The 19,699-nt window shown below is 54.7% G+C and overlaps 1 protein-coding gene across 1 annotated transcript in view; it reads left to right on the forward strand.

Annotated features, from left to right (window-relative positions):
• NRN1L (neuritin 1 like) overlaps positions 1-18,735 on the forward strand; it is a 33,896-nt gene extending 15,161 nt beyond the window's left edge. The window contains exons 2-3 of the mRNA XM_073308438.2: positions 15,110-15,260; positions 17,511-18,735. Of these exons, the coding sequence (XP_073164539.1) occupies positions 15,110-15,260; positions 17,511-17,799 (440 nt within the window). The 3' untranslated portion in view covers positions 17,800-18,735. The remainder of the gene's footprint in view (positions 1-15,109; positions 15,261-17,510) is intronic.
• The last annotated feature ends 964 nt before the right edge of the window (positions 18,736-19,699 follow it).

The following is a 19,699-nucleotide window of genomic DNA, read 5'->3' on the forward strand; positions in this document are numbered from 1 at the left end:
GGTCATTAATAAAACTGTTAAATAGCGTAGGGGCAAGAACTGATCTCTGCACAACCCCACTACAAACACACCCGCTCGATGATGATTCCCATTTACAATTACATTTTGAGACCTTCAGTCAGCCAGATTTTTATCCATTTAATGTGGGCCATGTTAATTTTATATCGGTCTAGTTTTTTAATCAGAATGTCATACGGTATCAAATCAAACACCTTCTCTAAATATATTACACCAACACTGTTGCCTTTATCAACCGAACTTGTAATGCCATAAGAAAAATGTCAAGTTAATCTGGCAGGATTTATTTTCCATAAACCCATGTTGATTGGCACTAATTATATTACCTTCCTTTAATTCTTTATTAATTGAGTCCCATATTAGCTGCTCCATTATCTTGACCAGGATCGATGTCAGACCTGATACTGGCACAGCATTAGCTTTCTTTCAGCTGTCTGGATCAGCATCACCCTCATGCTCAGTGTGACCTGCTGATGGAGAAGCCTGGACGCAGGTGGAGAGAGTCTTCCTGAGAGGTCCAGCAAGCATCTTTGGGAAGCTGGGGCATCCATTGCCCGCCACCTTTTCAGTCAACCACCCAACCACAAGGCTGATGGTGATTTCAGACACCTCTTGACCTCTCACAATGCGCTTTAGGACTGCTGGTAGTTGCTGCTTTCTTAGTGAGGTTTAAGCAGAGTGCTGAGCCCCCGGATGTCTGAGCAAATGGCAAAGGCTTCACGGCCAGACTGTTCTCTGCATTCCTGACTGGTATCGTCAGCGTGTTTTCAGTTGCGGAATCAACAGCGTTAAGTAGGAATGTCTCTTTCTCTGCATGGGATGCCGGTAGTCGTCACTTCCCAGCTTCAGCCAGTCCTTGTGCATTAATAGCAATGTTAATTATTTTTTAGTTTGCTTTTAATCTTTCCTCCAGTTTCTCACAGCATTGAGGAGTGAGTTGAGAGCTGTCTGGAGGAAGATATCCAGGACAGAGTGCTTGAGGTGTTTCTCTGTCTTGCTCTTTGAGCTGTTTTGAAGGTTGCCTTTAGAATAAAAGGCCCCAATTGTGTCATGAAGTTCAAATCTTTGTTTTCGCTTTTGACCCCACAGCCGCCAATTGATCTCTGCCATTTTGGGGGTGAAAAGCATACAGAACTCCTGAAACACACTGGTGCTGGAGAGCTACTTGAAGGCCTGGAGCAAAGGCCAGAGTCTCAGGGACATGTTTTGATGACTGCCTTGAAAATCTCACTTGCAGGGTCACCAAACTCATCCATATTCTGCTTTAGCTTCAGTAGCAAAGATTCAGTCCAAGGCACATTTGATCTTGGAGGAGCCAAAAAGCCTAATTTTAACAGATTGGAGTGAGTGTGGATCCTTTTGCTCCTGCTCCATGGTGGTTCCTGGAGGTGACTACATTTTGCCTTCAAGGAATGAGCTGCTGTCACTGGCTCGGTTTGTCCTCTGTTTCCTACCACTCCCTTCGACTTCAGCCAGGCTGAGGCTGGTGAATTCATTGGTAATCACTAGATGCTGATTGGCTGTTTGATCACAGCATTCACACGGACTGTTGTTAGGATGAAATAGGCCAACGAGTGACTGTCCAGCCAGGTTTGTGTAGAACTGCACTATCCAATTCCTGGCCCCATTCCAGATCCTAACAAACCAAGCCCCTCTTGCGGTTCACAACTTTACCCTCTGCCCCCCACTTTTCAACAGCCAGGTGATTCCCTGCACTTGCCCCTCTCTCCAGTGGCTCCACCCATCCCCTTCCCCTCTGGGCTTTGTAATCCCCTTTTTACCAGGAGGGGCCTTGAGCCCCTTGCTTTTCTCATCACTTCCCGCTGAACTCTTCCGATCAGTTAACTTCCATTCACAAAATGAAGTACGCCCCTGTTCCTAGTGTTCAGCCCTTTCAGATGCTCGGTCTAGTCGTGGCAATGCTCTGGGGGGCTGCTCCCACCGTGAGAACCTGGGAAAAGTCTCCAAGAATCCATGGCAGCTTTTTTCATTCTGGGCCCCTCTAGTGTCATATGAGGACAGGGGTAAGGCGGTCCGTGTGTCTGCCTGGGCATCTCCAGCCCTTAGCCTCGTCAGCTGCTTTGAAGGTAAGAATTCACTCGGCATGGCAGGTTTGCGAGGGCCTGGGTGAGGATCAGTGGGGTTTTGCCAGGCGTCACTGATGAGGACTCTCCGTCCTGCCACTATCTGTGTGGGGATTTCATGTGGACCAGTGACCCTCTGGTCTCCCCTGCCAGCCCTGAGAGAGAGGAGTGTTGCACCCCATTCGGCTGGAGCATAGCTGTGCCAAGAGCGCCCCTGGGAGATGAACCTCTCCGAGCCACATCTGAGTATGGTCTAGGCCTGGGGTTCATCAGCTGCTAGCTCCCCCTTCTCCCCACACAGCAGGTTCCTCCCCCTTGTCCACGGGCAGCAGTCCCATTTGGAACTGGGTGGGTACGTCTGGGGTCCTGGCTGGGGGCTCTCTGTGCAGGGCTGAGACAGCTGGGCAGGCTCCGCCCAGCTCTGCCCAAGGGTTATTCTTGGATCCTTTATCCCGGCTGGTTGAGTGGCGAGTCCTTGGAGTGATATTTGGCTCCTGTTTGACTGATTAACGCCAAGGCCAGCAGAGGGCTTCACTCCGGCTTTGCAGGGCCCTAACTCCTCTGGCTTAGGCTGGCAGCTGGCAGGGCTGGACCTGCTCAGCAGTCAGTGCTCCAGGACCTGCTGCAGGGAATGTTCCTGCTGCGTGCTCAGGATGGCCCCAGGGCTGTGAGGGTGCTGCACCTCTTGGCTGGCCCAGACAGGATGGGGGAAGCAGAGGAGGGTCGTGGTGATCAAGGATCCAGTTCTCTAGTGCTTCCCATCTCAAACCTGCCCTGTAGGTTACAGACGCTCCCCTACTTTCCCAGCTCCTTTAACAGCCCCTCCCTGCGCTTTGAGTCTCTGCGGCTGGTACCCGAGGCCAGCCGTTCATTCAGCACAGCCGTAGGGCAGACCCTAGGCGAGCTGTAGCCTAAGTACCAGGTGCTTCTCCAGGCTCTCTTCCGGCAGGCCGGAGGAGCTACCTTCAACTACTCTCCTTCCCCTGTGAATGTGCAGAGGGCTCGCTCTGTCTGGCAGAGAAATCCCAGTGTGGATTTCAGTGCCACCTGTCCTCCGCTTGCAGGTGACCTGGGACCCTGTTCCTGCATGAGTGACCTTTTGGCTGGGTGTCTGTTCGCTCTCCCCAGGAGGATCGCAATGGAAGTGACAGCATCGTCCGCAGCTCTCAGCCTTCCCGGGGCAGTGCCGCACTGGGACAGGGCAGGCCCCTGCTGTCATCTCGTTAGTTACCATCATTGTACTTCATGGCAGCTTTTCCCCTCTTCTCTAACCAGATCCCCATCCCTTTCCTGGCCGCTGACGAAGGGGGAAGCTCCAGCATCCCACGGGCACTCAGCCAGGTCTGGGCGCCTCCATATGCGCTGCGGGTAATGGCAGGCCAAGAACGTGACCCAGGTCTTCTGTTTCTCCGACACCTGACACAGCAGGTGTGAGCTACCGGTGGCTGCTCAACGTTCGTGTCGGCCTCTGGGAACTCTGTGTCCTGACCCGGGACAGTGCCACACTGGAGAAGACGTACCACGTCTCTCTGTAGGCACCCGCGAGGCCCTTTGGGTTCTCTGTTCACCCCATTTTGTCTTTGCATTGCTCAGAGGTCAGTCCTCGGCTTGGAGAGCGAAGGACCGTGGCAGGCACTGGTGTAGCTGATTCGGTGGTGCCCCAGTGCAGCTCTAGGAGGCGCTGTTCTGCTGTGGGAGGGGGTCTTGGAGGAGCTGTGAGATTGTGATAAATCCGCAGGCACTTAAGAGTCCGGGTGTTAATCCAGTATCCTGGCCATGGGCCAGCTGGATTGATGCCATTTTTCTGGCCTACAGTGTCCCCCTCCTCTCCTGCCTGAAACTGCTGGGCCGGTGCCCCAACGTGGCCGGCCGTGGCGGGCGATTCCTGCCCTGCCATGTGCTTTGTGGAGGAAGGCCCCGAGACTTTGCCTTCCGTTCCAGCAGTGACGGGAGGAAGCCCTGCAGAGGGAGACCCTGAGTCCTTTCCTCTCGGGAGGACAAATCAGGAGCTGTCTCGCTGACTCTGCTTGTTGCTAAACCTGCAGGGGCCTGTCTGCGCTGTTTGCAAAAGTCACTTTAAGTTTTAAAAAACAAATAAAACTGCAGCCCCTCCCTGCCACTTTCGGGTTAACGTACTTCCCAGGTGGGTTCACAGCTGGGGTGGCGACTGTTTTGTGGTGTGTTGAATGCTGTTGGCTGGCAAGGTATGGGCACCTGCCTGTCCCCCCTCTTGGTGGTCCCCAGGGCCCCGCAGAGCAGGGAATTGGGGGATGGTGGGGGTGAGGACAGCAGAGCACAGCTTTGTGGGCCTCTGATCTGCCCCCGGTGCAGGTTTTCTATGTGGGGCGCAGAGGGGACCCAGGGCGCCCAGAACCTGAGGCCTGAAAACACAGCCACACGAGTGTGTCCTGGCTAGGTGTAGAGCTGCCGTGGAGTGCGGCTGCCGCTGGTGCCCCAGAGACGGTCCAAGCTCTTCTGAGCCAAGGGGCCTTGGAAATATTCTGGTTAATTGACCTGCCGCCAAGCCACGCACGTGTGACATTTACAAACGAGCACTCCATTGCTGCCGGGGGCGGCCTGCGAGTGGGGGGCGTGTGCCGCCCTCTGGGTGGGACGCAGGACCATGACTCTCAGCACACTCTCGTCTAGTGGATGCCCCTCCTCCCCCCAGCCACACTCCCGGGGTGGGTGCGCCTGGGAGGGGGGCTCTGCATTGACCCTGCCGTGCAAGATGCTAGCTGCAGCTCACCTGCCCTTGCACAGGTCCTGTGGGCCAGGCAGGCTCCAGCCCTGGGCACGTCAGCCTCTTGGTTCCCTGAAGGACGTGCCCCTGCTGGCTGGGCTGGTGGGTGAATCATTTGCCCGGCTGACACTGTTTCTGCCAGGAACCCCTGGGTGGCTTTTGCCTGCTGGGGGTGGATGTCAGCACAGCTGCCCCCGCCCCTACTCCAAGCGCTGCTGGGATCCACTGGTCTGCCAGGGCGGGCAGCGTGAGCCGAGTCCAAGGGCAGGGATATCCAAGCGTGCTAGACAGAGGGCAGCTCCCGTCGTGCCCCCCGGAAACCTCCCCAGAGCCAAGCCTGGGCTGCTGGCTGCATCTCCCTTGTGTGGTTACCCCAGCCCTTAGCCTGCATTCCTGCCCTCCAGGGCTCCTAGTCCCGTGAAGCGGGCACCTCCTGGGCTGATGCCCAGGCCAAGTGAGAACTTGGAGTGGAAGGGCCTGTTGGGTCCCGTCAGGCCCTTCCCAGGGGCTAGTGCAGGATTGTTCCTCTTCTGCAGTGTGGCGAGGCTCCTACCCCTCCCGGGAGGTAGTGCCGAGCCTGGTGTTTCTCTCTCCAAGCTGGGAAATAGCCGCTGCTATTGGCTCTGGACCTTCCCGAGCCTGCCCTGGCTCCTGGCCCTGTGCCCTGGCACCAAGACTGTCCCTCCATGGTGCTAGCACCTTTCTGCTGTTTGGCCGAGCTGCTCAAGGGTCTCGGCCTTGCTTCCTGTAATGCAGGCTCCCCAGTCCCTGCTGCTGTATGGTGAGGGTGAACATAAGAATGGCCAGAGCAGTGGTCCATCTAGCCCAGCATCCTCTCTTCCAACAGTGGCCAATGCCAGGTGCTTCAGAGGGAATGAACAGAACAGGGAATCATCCAGCAATCCACCCCCTGTCACTCCTTCCCAGCTTCTGGCAAACAGAGGCTGGGGACCCCATCCCGGCTAATAGCCATTGATGGACCTATCCTCCATGAACTTATCTAGTTCCTTTTTGAACCCTATTATAGTCTTGGCCTTCACAACATCCCCTGGGAACGAGTTCCACAGGTTGACCGTGTTGTGTGAAGAAATACTTCCTTTTGTTTCTTTTAAGCCTGCTGGCTATTAATTTAATTTGCAAAAAGAAAAGGAGGACTTGTGGCACCTTAGAGACTAACCAATTTATTTGAGCATGAGCTTTCGTGAGCTACGTAGCTCACGAAAGCTTATGCTCAAATTATGTTCAAATAAATTGGTTAGTCTCTAGGGTGCCACAAGTCCTCCTTTTCTTTTTGTGAATACAGACTAACACGGCTGTTACTCTGAAACCTAATTTAATTTGGTGACCCCTAGTTCTTCTGTTATGGTAAGGAGTAAATAACACTTCTTTAGTTACTTTCTCCACACCAGTCATGATTTTATAGACCTCTATCATATCCCCCCCCTTAGTCATCTCTTTTCCAAGCTTAAAAGTCCCAGTCTTATTAATCTCTCCTCCTATGGAAGCTGTTCCATACCCTGTTCCATTTTTGTTGCCTTTTTCTGTACCTTTTCCAGTTCCAGTGTATCTTTTTTGAGATGGGTAGACCACATCTGCACGCAGTATTCAAGATGTGGGCATACCATGGATTTATACAATGTCATTATATTTTCTGTCTTATTATCTATCCGTTTCCTAATGGTTCCTAACATTCTGGTCATTTTTTTGACTGCCACTGCACATTGACTGCAGTTTTCAGATAACTATTCACAATGATTCCAAGATCTCTTTCTTGAGTGGGAACAGCTAATTCAGACCCCATCATTTTATATGTATAGTTGGGATTATGTTTTCCAATGTGCATTACTTTGCATTTATCAACACTGAAATTCATCTGCCATTTTGTTGCCCAGTCAGCTAGTCTTCAGAGATTTCTTTGTAACTCTTCGCAGTCAGCTTTTGACTTATGTTTCTTGAATAGTTTTTTGTATCATCTGCAAACTTTGCCTCACTGTTTACCCCTTTTTCCAGATCATTTATGAATATGTTGAACCGCACTGGTCCCGGAACAGACCCCTGGGGGACACCACTATTTACCTCTCTCCATTCTGAAAACTGACTATTTATTCCTACCCTTTGTTTCCTATCTTTTAACCAGTTAATGATCTATGAGAGGATCTTCCCTCTTATCTCATGACTGCTTACTTTGTTTAAGAGGGTGAGGGACCTTATCAAAGGCTTTTTGAAATTCTGTGTACATGATGTATCTATTGGATCCCCCTTGTCCACATGTTTGTTTATCCCCTCAAAGAATTCTATTAGATTGGTGAGGCATGATTTCTCTTTACAAAAACCATGTTGATTCTTCCCCAGCAAATCATGTTCATCTGTGTGTCTGAGAATTCTTTTTTTACTATAGTTTCAACCAATTTCCCTGGTACTGAAATTGGGCTTACCAGCCTGTAATTGCTGGGATCATCTCTGGAGCCTTCTGTGTAATTGGTGTCACATTAGCTATTCTCCAGTCATTTGGTACAGAAATGATTTAAGTGACAGGTTACAGACTACAGTTATCGGAGTAGCAGCCGTGTTAGTCTGTATTCGCAAAAAGAAAAGGAGGACTTGTGGCACCTTAGAGACTAACCAATTTATTTGAGCATGAGCTTTCGTGAGCTACAGCCCACTTCATCGGATGCTGTAGCTCACGAAAGCTTATGCACAAATAAATTGGTTAGTCTCTAAGGTGCCACAAGTCCTCCTGTTCTTTTTGAGTCTACAGTTACTAGTTCTGCAACTTCACATTTGAGTTCCTCAGAACTCTTGGGTGATACCGTCTGGTCCTGGTATCGCTGTTTAGTAAGTTCATCAATTTGTTCCGAAGCCGCTTCTACCGACGCTTCAAGCTGGGACGGTTCCAGAAAGAAGGGCTCAGATTTGGGAATCTCCCTCACCTCCTCAGCTGTGAAGACCGATGCAAAGAATGGCAGAGGGGAGCATGGCCCTAGGTGCCCATGCAGAGCACATGCTGTGTCATTGCCAGCCCCCCCAGAGGCCGCTGATGCAAGGCCCTGTTTACATGCTGCCCTGAGCCCCCGGAGGCTTGATGCCAGGCGCCAGCTTGGCTGAGGAGCTGAGGCAGTGCATCTGTGAGAGCTGCCAGCCCAGCCGCTTCCTGGAAGGGGCCAGGGCCATGTGCCCTCTTGGGGGGCACCTGCAGGGGAGCTGGGAACTGAGCTCAGTGTGGGGAGTGGACCAGGATGTAACACAGAGCAATGGCTGTAAGGTGAAACGAGGCAAATTCCCACTGGAAATCGGGCCAACTTTGAGCAGTGGTGCGTTGGCACCAGGGGCCGTGGTGGGTCAGGGCTGGGTCTCTTTTGGAAAGCTCTGCTCTAGCTCAGCAGGCCTTATTCAGGGGGCTGGGCTGGATGGTCCCAGTGGTCCTGCCTGGCACAGACATACTGGGCACACAAGCTGCAGGCAACCAGGCTGGAAAGGGAGCATGGGCAAGTGGTTACAGCACAGGAGTGGGACTCGGGAGACCTGGAGTCTGTGACCTGTGTCCGATGAGTTCATGGGGAGACTTGGGGTGCATGCTGGGTGGCCAGCAGGGCGGCCCCTGGTGTTTTGCTGGAAAATGTTTGGAAAGTGGTTGAGTGCAAAAGAGCCCAACCCAAGCTGGCAGCCAGGGTGACCACCCTGATCGCCAGTCCCTAAGGCTGGCCCAGTGCCCAGCCCCAAAAGAGCTCATTGGTGACCCCGGGCTGCCAGGCAAGCTGCCGTGCAGCCCTGTGGGGAGGGACACGTGGATCCTGGCCTCCCTGCGTCTGCTCTGGCTTAGTCACAGGTGCATGGGCAGAGTCGAATGACTGACACCAGCTCCCCTGCGCTGAGCTGCCCCCTCGAGCCCCGGCTGCCAGCTGGCTAGTGCCTTCAGAGGAGCCTAAGCAAATATTAAGGTTGCGGGGACGTGGATCTGATTTTAAATGGGTGGTCTGCTGGCAAGCTGCCAGCCTGACCCCTAGTGCCTCCCTGGCAGGCTGCACCAGAGGAACACACAGCCTGTTCCCAAAGCAGCTGCTGGTGCATCTTGATGGAAAGCAGGGGGCTGGCCACATTCCCCAGCTAATGATCTGCTTTCTGCCCTCTTCTCTGGCCAGTTCCTCTGTGCTCGCTTCCCAGTGGGCTCGGGGGGCCTCCAGCCCGGTGGCTCTGTGCAGCCCTGCCCATGTGGAGGAACTGGGTGGCGGGGGTGGCTATTGATGTGTTTGATCAGGCTGAATCAGGCCAGCGTCCTTAAAACATTAATCAGCTTCCTCCTCGCCAGCGCAGAGCTCTGCAGAGTTCCAAAGCAAGGGCAGAGCCGGTGAGCCTTACCCCAGGGCTGTCTGCTCTTTCTCCTGCCTTGCTTGCTGCCTGGGGGATGTGCAGAGAGCGACTTCCTGCTGAGCGCCTCCTGCTGCCTTAGCCATGGGGAGGCTGCCTGCCAACCACCACATCCCACACTGATTCTCCAGCGCTGCATCTGGCTCTGTCTGCTGTTAAAGGGACACTGCTGGGATTACTGCAGCAGAGAGCCAGTGTGGGAGAGGCTAGACCTCAGGCTCTGAGAATCCCTGTCCCCCTCTCCACGCTGCTACCTGCAAGTGGGCATGGCCTAGGTGCCACTGTGAGAGCCCCACCCCCTGACTGACATCACCACAAATCAGGAAAACAGCTCCCCGCTCCCCCACCAGTGGTTAACCTCCTTGTGTCTAGGACGTTTAATACAACTTCCTTGTAATCTGGACTGTTTGCTCCCTCTCCATTGCTCTGCAGTTGGGGCTTGGGCCCTGCAGGTATCTGGCAGCAGCTGGCTCGGAAGCTGTTGTTGAATTCAGGGCTCTTGCTGGCCCTGGAGGGTTTGCATGGGAATGGGGCAGTGATGATCTGTCCTATGGAGGTGAAGCCAGGCCATAGGGTGAAGCGCATCTCCCCCAGGGACCACAAGCAGAGAGCAGTCTGTCCCCTGTCCTAGAATAGAGCCCTGCAGCAGGACTGTGGTCCCGCAGGATCCACTGCTATAATAGCAGGAACGGGTGAAATGTACTTTGTTGTGGGCAGGACTGAGTGGACAGAAAAACCCACAGACTGATATTTTGTGGGAAAACAAAATGCAAGTGCAGGTACACCTGCTGTTTTAAGTTGACCTTATCGATCACTTAGTTTGAGCCTCTTTTTAAAATTTATTTCTGTGAAAAACCTAGTGTAGTGAGCAGTTTTCCTGTTAAATGTTCGTCAAAAAGCAATAATCATTCTGACACACAAATGACTTGAATGGTATATTTCAAAGTTCCAGAAACGGTGCTTAAGTGGTTGTGACGGTCTGTATCCCTACGCTTACCCCTTTTTACAAAACTGTAACGGATTTTGTACAAAGTCCAAAGTGAGATCATTTGAAAACTCATAATTTCCTGATAGTTATTGTCCTGGTAAAATATGTGGCAACATATAGTTATAAGACTCTACTGTATGACGTTACTGAGACATGATCCAAGTTTAGAAAAGCAGGCATAAACCAGTGCCTCAAAGGCAAACTGGCAGCTCAGCCAGGTATCCACAAAATCAAAAATGGAGTATTGTCTGGTTAAGTGACCATTCTTTGGCAGAAAAAAGGGCGAGAGTGAGAAATTTACATGTGGGCAAAGAAAAAGCTGGAGGTTCCCATCCCCTCAGACCTTCTGTCTCCGGAACCTCAGCTGGAGAGATTCTCAAAAAGAGAGCTATAAAAAGGGAACAGATGCCCCACAATGCTCCTCCCTTTCTTGCTGCTTGTGATGTCAACAACACCTGAAGGACAAGAAAATTAACACTGAACTGGGGGAGGGGTCCTGGCTGAAAGGTTTCCAACCAGTAAGACTGCTAGAGCATGTGGTGAGAGAAACCTTTGCTTTGAATTCATTTAGCTTGTAAAGTTAGGTATTAGATGTGTTTTATCTTTTTATTTTCTTATAACTAATTCTGACTTTATACCTCTTTACTTGTAATCACTTAACATCTATCTGTGTTTTATTGTCTTATCTAAACTGGTGTGTGTTTGGATTCAAGTGTTTAGGAAACTCGAGATAAGGTTTATGCATATAATTTTCTATTAATGAAATGGTGGACTTCTATGAGTTTGTATTGTCTAGGAGGGTGCTGGGCAGTACGGGATGCACATGGTTGGGGGAAAGTCTGGGACTGGGATTTTGCTAGTGTTGCCCTGCCATGTAATTCAAGAGTGGGTTGGCTACAGCACTCGTACAGTATAGCTGGGAGTGATTTACATGCTGGAGGCTGCCTGTGAGCAGACCAGGAGCGATTGCTCTCAGCAAAGTAGGGTAAAAGGCACCCCAGGTTGGGGAACTGAGGGGACTCAACTGTCCATCAGTCCAGACTGTATCCTGGGGAACATCACAGCAGTTTAAAAATTCTCAATTTTTTTAAAAAAAACAACTTAATTTTTATAATCATTAACAAAAATCTGCACCTTTTAAGGCAAAGCTGTACTGCAATTGGTTTATATTCCATGGGATCTACACACGACAGCCATTTGACAGCCAACTTCAGCAACGCAAGCTTTTTTCTTTTTTTTTTTTTAATAAAGATTTTAATACTTATAATTTAAGCAAGGGCTAGAAAGAGCTCTGATGCCCGTTATAACAGGAGTTACAGTATTTTTGTACATGGTTTAGGCAAAATTGGTTTATTCGGTTAGTGGTAAAAACGGTCTGAATTCCGTTTATATTGCTACTATATGAACCGGCTGTTGTGTTTTTAGCAGCGTGGGAGAATCTGTCTCTCTTGCGGGATTGGGGGGAGCGTTGGTTTTTGCCGGTGGGAGCGGGATAAAAATGCAATACCCAACACAGGAGTGGGTGGGTATTGCAGGGCAGGATTGAAACCAGTCCCACGCGGGGCTCTGCCCTAGGGGAGTAGTAGCTGGAGTCACGGGATATGAGCTTTGGACAGAAATGGCCTTTGTATATAAAATGCTAGAAACTCGAGCAGGGAAAAGCGAGAACAGATGTCTGCTCCACTCCTCGGGCAGCTCCTTGCAGCACAGTGTCTCCAGGGTGTGCCCTGTCCTGGGGAGACTGTCTCCCAGCCCAGCAAATCTCCTCCTGCAAGGGACTGCTCCCTGACAGCCTAAGTTTTCCTTCGCTTGTTTCAGCCTCACCCCCATAGCACCCCAACGAATCCCTCTCCTCCGTGTGGTGCCCACCCAGGTGTTCCTAGGCTGTTCTCACACCCCTCGCTTCCCCTGCCATCACTGGTTACCCACGTGCCGCCGATTTAGTTCTGTTGCTTTCTCCTCCTGAGTTGATCTCAACCATCTTGCTGAGCCTCAGGGATCCTGGGGATGGAGGGCGTGGGGTACTGCCCTGTCCCCAGGGAGTGGCATTGCCAGTGTCCCTTGGCACTAGTGGGTGTCTGAGGCCTGGGATTGCTCAGCCTATGCCCCTTGGTGGGCACACCTGCAATGGGGGCCAAGACTGGGAGCAGTAACCTCTGTCTTGCTCAGCTGGTCGCACAGGCAGGGGGCTTTGCCATAGACCATGGCAGTGTCTGTACCAGCAAGGGCAGTTATCCCAGCCTCTGGCCCGTGTCTCCCCTATACCTGCGCTGGAGAGTGGCCTGTGGGCATGTGCCTTGGAAGATGGCACTGCATGGCATTTGCTGGGCCAGTGAGCCAGGCTGGGAATGGGCATGCAGGGGGTTAGGGCAGGTGCCACACCACGGACCACCAGGAGAGGGCCCCATGTGGTCAGATGGCACCCCTCTCCTCCCGCAGCAGCAGGGCGATGCTGTGCCAGGCTCTGCCGTCTGGCTGACGGCGAAGGTTAAATCCGCCTTATCCTGCAAGATCCCATAAGGCATCCTGGAAGGTACTGTGTGGCAGAGGAGGCGGTGGGGCTGGGCACTGGGAGTCCTGGGGGGGTTGCCCTCTGCCCCAGCTTGTCTGTCATTAACCCAACTTTGTTGCTTTAATAAAGAATTCCTGTAGAGCGAGGTAGGTCTGAGATTGTCCCGCTCCCCTCCCTGTGGGAGGAACAGCCCTGCCAGGGTGCTGTGGCTGCTGGTGCCTGGGCAGAACTTCACAGCCTCACACAACAGCCTGCCAGGCGCGTCCCAGGAGCTGCTCGCAACAGGGATGTGGGGGCTGGCCTCCTCCCTGTGTCCGTGGAGGAGCTCAGCTGGTCCAGCACCTCGCGGCGGGTATTCTGGCTCCCAGCTGGGCACACAGGAGGGGCGCTGCAGGACTCCTACAATGCACTGGATTTGCACGAGGCACCAGGATCCGTCAAACGGCGTCGGGCCGGGCCTCCTGGCTGAACACTCAGCAGCCTGGGGTGTAGCCACAACCAGCCACCACTTCAGGCCAACGCTAGGCAGCCTGGGACAAAGCCACAGGGTCGGTCTGTGCCCAGCAGCAAAGAATTTCCCATCTCGCTCATCCCAGCCCCGTTTCTAGCCTGAGAGATGCTACTGCCTGGGCTTTCCCTGCAGGACCCGTCTCCAGCGCGTGGGACAGGGGAGCCCACTCCTGGCGGCTTGCAACCCCATGGGAGCACCGCTTTGCCCACTGCAGCTGCTGTCAGCACCCTGGCCCTGGTGTAGGGCTGGGAAGGACCACGCAGGGTAAAGGCAACTAATGGCCGTGTGTCCCTCTCCCAGTTGCCCAGAGCAACTGGGGCACTGAGGGAAACTTTCCAGCCACCTGCTGTGTGGTGCCTCGCCCATGCCAGGACCCCCCTTGCCGTGGGAAGCTGAATGGGGAGACACACCTGAGCTCAATGGCTTTGGGCTCAGCTTGTTGCCCGGGAAGGAGGCTTGGGGAGCGAATGCAAACCCCAGACACGGATGGCTACAGGTGGGTGGGGTGTTGTCTGCAGCTCCAGCTGCCCCTGCAGATGCCAGGGCTAGAGCGTGACACAGACTGAGCTGCTCAGCAGGGGCACAGAACAGTGCCCCCTGCCCAGCAAGCTGCCCCTGCTCAGGGCATGGAGGCTACATAGTAGTGCCAGTCTCCAGGGCGTCTTGGTGCCTCCCTTTCTCCTCCCATTGATGGACCTGTCTTCCATGAACTTTGCTAATTCTTCTTTGAACCCAGTTATACTTCTGGCCTTCACAACATCCCCTGGCAAGGAGTTCCACAGGTTGACTGTGCGTTGTGTGATGAAGTACTTCCTTTTGTTTGTTTTAAACCTGCTGCCTGTTAATTTCATTGGGTGACCCCTGATTCTTGTCTTGTGTGAGGGGGTAAATAACACTTCCTTATTCATTCTGCCCACACCAGTCATAATTTTATAGACCTCTATCATATCCCCTCCTTCATCTCTTTTCCAAGATGAAAAGTCAGTGTTTTATTAATCTCTCTTCGTATGGAAGCTGTTCCATACCCCTTTTCTGTACCTTTTCCAATTCTAATCTATCTATTTTGAGATGGGGCGACCACATCTGCATGCAGTATTCAAGGTGTGGGCATCCCATGGAATTATACAGGGGTATTATGGTATTTTCTATCTGATCTGTCCTTTTCCTAAGAGCTCCCAACATTCTGTTCGCTTTTTTGGCTGTGGCTGCACATTGAGCAGATGTTTTCAGAGAACCATCCACCATGACTCCAAGATGTTCCTTGAGTGGGACCAGCTAATTTAGACCCCGTCATTCTGTATGAACAGTTGGGATGATGTTTTCCAGTGTGACTGACTTTGCACTTATCAGCATTGAATTTCATCGGTCGTTTTGTCGCCCAGTTCAGTGAGATCCCCTTGTAGCTCACAGTCCAAAGCGCTTTGCTTCGGGATCAGTGGAGGGCTTTCCCACTGCTGCTTTGCAGCCTCCTCTGGGGTGGAAGTAACTGCAACATCCCACAGGTTTATGGGACAGGAAGGTCTGGAGTGGGCCCCATCGTGGGAGGTGTGCGGACCTCAGGCACGAGGAGGGCATTGCACAGAGTGCAGTGTCCCTTCTACAAGCCCAAGATTCAACCGGGGGGGGTCAACCCTTCCCCCTCCTCTTCCCTTGGGGGCAATAGCTCTGCCCTGCCCCCCATGTGGCTGGATAGTCCCTGTATGTGCAGGCATGGCTTGGGAATGGGGCTCACGTACAACACTCTGGCAGACAGAAACAGTGAACGTCCCGGGGGCAGGGAGAAGCCCCATTGTGGGGTCTGGGGGAGCTGGGGCCAGGATGCAGACCTGCCCAGTGAGGGCTGAGAGCTGGAGAGGGGGCTTATCAGTGACTCTTGTCCCCTGTGCAGCTGTGGCCGAGGATCCGGTGAGCACGGCTGGGCGGAGATGTGACGCTATCTACAAGGGCTTTGCCGAATGCCTCATCAGCCTGGGGGACAGCATGGCCCAGAGCGTCCAGAAGCAGCAGCAGGACAGGCAGGAACTGGACACCATCTGCAGGTGAGAGTAGCAGGGTCCCAGTCTCCCTGCAGGTGCCCCCCAGACAGTGGGGTTTCGGCTGTGGGGCAGAGGGGACAGCACTGCGGGGCTGGGGGGAGAACTCTCGGCAGAACCCTTTGGACCTCAGGTCGAGGGGCCCAGCCAGGGGGAAAAGGGGGCAGGTTCCCAGCCTGGCTGCGGGGGCAGATCCTGTCAGCAGTGGGGGCAGGGGACGGCAGGGAACTCGGTGCTGGGAGGAGCCAGCTGGCCTGTGTGTGGAGGTGGAGTCCGGGAGGGCTGATCTGCACAGGGCCATGTCTCATCCTGCTCATTGGCCAGGGCTGGGGACTAGCCATGGGCACTGGGCTCTCTGCACAGGGAGGCTGGACAGCTCTTTCTAGAGCAGGGGTGGGCAAACTGCGGGCCGGATCTGGCCCCTCAGGGCTTTGGATCTGGCCCCTGGGATTGCCCCCCCCCATGGTGCCGCAGGCCCCGTGCTACTCTCAGAAGCGGCTGGCACCAAGTCCTGGGGGTGGGGGCAGAGGGGGAGGTACCTGGAGGCACAGCAAGGGCAGCACGCGGAGCCCTGTGCCCCCCGTGCCCCAGGGGCCCTGCAGGGACGTGGTGCCGGCCACTTCCCAGCACAGCGTGGGGCCAGGGCAGGCAGGCAGGGAGCCTGCCCTGGTCCCGGTGCGTGCTGCTGCCACCCCGGAGCCGCTTTAGGTAAGTGGTGCCAGGCCAGAGCCCCTGCCCTTTGCTCCCCGACACACCCCGCACTCTTCCTGCACCCCTGCCCTGAGCCCCCTCCTGCACCCGTCCTCTGCCCCAATCCCTTGCCCTGAGCCCCTTCCTGCACACCGCACTCCCTCTCACACCCCAGCCCTGCATACAATTTCCCCACCCAGATGTGGCCCTGAGGCCAAAAAGTTTGCCTACCCCTGTTCTAGAAGATCTGCGCTAGCCCAAGGAACCATGCCAGGCAGGGAGGGGCTGGCCAGGCTGGCTTTGGGGTAGGGCAGCGGGGACTAAGCTAGTTAGGGGCAGGGTGGTGGTAGGGGATCAGGCTGGTTAGGGGCAGGGCAGGGAAGGGAGGGAGTGGCTAGGGGCAGGGTGAGGGGGGGGATCAGGCTGGCTAGGGGTGGGGCAGGGCCAGGCTGGTTATGGGCAGCGTGGGTGTTAGGGCTTCCCTGCCCTCCCTTGCTTCCTGTGACACAGACGGAAAGCAGGAGGCTGGAGGGGGAAGCGCAGGCGATGCGATGTTGGTTAGGGTGAACAAACGAGCATAGCCGCAGTTCTGTACGCCAGTAGAGATTTGTCCTATCTCCTCCCCCGCCCCGCAAGCACCTTCTTAGTAGGCTTAGTTATACCTGAGTGCTCACCCCAGTCCCACCCCTTACAATCTGTGGCGCTGTTCTGGTTTGGAGGGTTCTGAGTCCGGGGGCTTCGGTACCACCTCTTTTGCACCCCTGGGTGGGCAGGGAAGGAGGTTGTACACTGGCCAAGGTCCCCTTTTCTCTGGTTTTTAGGGTTTCTTATCCCTCCCTGCATCCCCCTTATCCCTCCCAACTGGCTGCTTGCCCTTGTCCTTGAGAAATTCCCAGCATCATGTGAGCTCTATTTCTTCTTTTCTCATTCTACTAACGAACCCGTCTGGCTGGGCAGAAGCAAAACACTGTGTCTTTGTTCCTTGTTTACGTGTTCATACGGGTATAAGAATATCAAAAATCAAACGGACAAACCCAAAATTCTATCTCCAGGCAAATACACAGGCCTAAATGCTCTGTTACCATCACGAACAGTGGGGCCAGGCTGGCTATGGGTGGGGCAGGACAGGGCTAAGCTGGCTATGGGGAGAGTGGGTCAAGGCTGGATTGGCTAGGGGTGGAGCTGGGCTGGCTAGGGGCAGGGCAGGGGTGGGGCTGGCCATGGGTAGGTCCAGGCTGGCTGGGGGCAGGGCAGGGGTGGGGCTGGCTATGGGTAGGTCTGGGCTGGCTGGGGGTGAGGTGGAGTGAAGCAGGGCTAGTTATGGGCAAGGCAGGGCTGGCTAGGGGCAGGGTGGGGTGAAGCAAGGCTGGCTAGGGGCTGGGCAGGGCCGGGCTGGCTAGAGGTGGGGTGGGGCTGGCTAGGGGCAGGGCCGGAGTGGGACAGAGCAGCGCTGGGCTGGCTATAGGCATGGGGGCCTGTCAGTTGGTGTAACACACAGATCACAAGGCCTGATCGCCATGGACCCTTCTGGCCTTTGTCTCTGACTCTTCCCTCTCCTCGGCCCAGGTCCTGGGACGACTTTCACACCTGCGCCAGCGGGGTCTTGTCCAGCTGCCCCGATGAAGCTGCTGCCATCTGGGAGTCACTGCGCCAGGAGTCCAGGAAGATCCAGTTCCAAGGGAACCTGCATGACCTGTGCAGTGCACGGGCCAGGCCGCCTGGCAGCGTGCGGGGCTCAGCTGGGGACGAGACTAACAAGGAGACCCTGCGGGGCTCAGCCTGGCTCCCCCAGCCCAGCCTGCTGGCCGTCCTACTGCTCCTGGTGCTCACATCACTGCTAATGCCCTTTGTCTAGCCAGGGAGCTGTGGCCAGGCACCCCCTGCCAGCACCCGGCACAGATTCTCGCAGGGCTGGGCACCAGCTCTGTGAGAGAGATCAGGGTTAGTCTGTAAATCCCCTGCGCCAGGAGCTGTGGGCACCAGAGCCTGCTGCCCACATGGTGTTTCCAGCCTCTTTCAAGCCAGCTGGGGTCTATGGGGCAGTCAGAGGCCGGGTTCCCCTGGCACAGCCTGGGGCCAGGGGCATTGTGTCCCATGGGGCGAATGAGGCTGGAGCCCCCGGGGTCCTGCGTTTCCAGGGAGATCTGGACCACAATCACTGAGCTCCCCATCGCCCTGTGCACACTGCTCTCCCTGCAGAGATCGGCCTGATCCTGGCCCCACTTCCCTCGGTCCTGCCTGCACCGGCAGCTCTCCTGTGCCCCCCACGCCACCCAATGGGGTTGCTTTTCACCTGGGCCTGTCTCAGTCCCCAAGCTGGATCTTTGGAAACATGCTCAGCCCATGACTCCTCAGGCTGGCTGCCCCGGGGCACCGAGCACCCGCCCGCCCTTTAATTAACACCACTGGACTTGGGGGGCGGGGAAGGGGTTGGCTTTTACTGCCACACAAATATTCTTTAGTTGACTTAAATGTAGACACATTAGATGTCTTCAAGTCACCAGGGACTGATGAAATCATAGACTATCAGGGTTGGAAGGGTGAAGTCATCTAGTCCAATCCCCTGCTCAAAGCAGAACCAATCCCCAATTTTTGTCCCAGATCCCTAAATGGCCCCCTCAAGGATTGAACTCACAACCCTGGGTTTAGCAGGCCAATGATCAAACCACTGAGCTATCCCCACATGCGAAGAGTGACCAAGCCCATGTGGGTGTTGGGTCTGCCTATCTCTGAAGGCCGTGCTTTTATTCTCTGTGCTGGACCCATTCAGATGTATCTATATTTATATTAAAAGACACTTTTACATTTCACTCCCTGTCTCTCCTGCAGTGATGTGTGTGGCTGCCACTTGCCTCTGATTCCCTGGCCCTAGGCGGAGCAGTCGACATGCTGCAACTTTTGAAAACCTTTAAAGGCCTAAATACCTTTGGCAGCCTGGCCCTTGCATCCTGGGGAGACTGCGTCCAGGGAAGGCGGCCAATGCATGAGATGGTCCCACCCTAGGAAGAGTCTGTGTGGGAGCGGTGCCCAGGGCTGGGTGGCAGGAGCTCTGCTCCCTTGTGCAGGGCTGGGGTTGGCCTGCTGGAGAAGCGACCCAATTTAGGAAGTGGAAGGAGCAGGGGACCCCTGCTGATTAGCTGGAAGTGGGGCAATGCACCAGGCTTAGCTGCGGTGGAAAAGGGGGAGTAGGCCTGGCTTTGGACGGCTAAAACTGATACTAGCGTTGTTGGTGGCTCAGCCTGTTTGGGGTACTGGGGCCTGGAGAAGAAGCTGGCGTGGGAGTTTGCAGGGCTGGGGGAAGTTCGTGGCATGGGGAGGATAGGGCCAAGGTCCCTGCCTTCCCCTTTCCCAGGGGTGGGAACAGGGAGGGGGTGGTACTGTACCTGCACCACCTACCCTGAGGCTCCTGGAGACAGCAGCTGTGGGGTGGCCCAGCTCCCAGGACATCTCTAAGCCAGGTGGAGAGAAGTTCTTGGGGTGCAGTTAATCAGGTCCCAGCAGGTTTCAATGCCCCAGGGAAGCACATCCCAGAGCGTGGCTGCCCCTGGCCTTTCAGCTCCTGCCCCCAACTCTGGCATGCTCTAATGCCAGGTGCAAAGGGCCTGCACTGGCCCATCCAAATGGCTCTGGGAGGCAGCAGGGCTGTTCCTGGAGCCACAATCCTCGAACGGGAGAGGGCTGCTCGCTGCAGGTGGGTCCATGAAGCCAGAAGTCCAGCGCCCCCTTCCCACCCCCCATGCTGGCAGCAGCTGGGG

This window comes from Lepidochelys kempii, chromosome 12 (assembly GCF_965140285.1).
Source record: "Lepidochelys kempii isolate rLepKem1 chromosome 12, rLepKem1.hap1, whole genome shotgun sequence".
NCBI classification, from domain to species: domain Eukaryota; kingdom Metazoa; phylum Chordata; order Testudines; family Cheloniidae; genus Lepidochelys; species Lepidochelys kempii.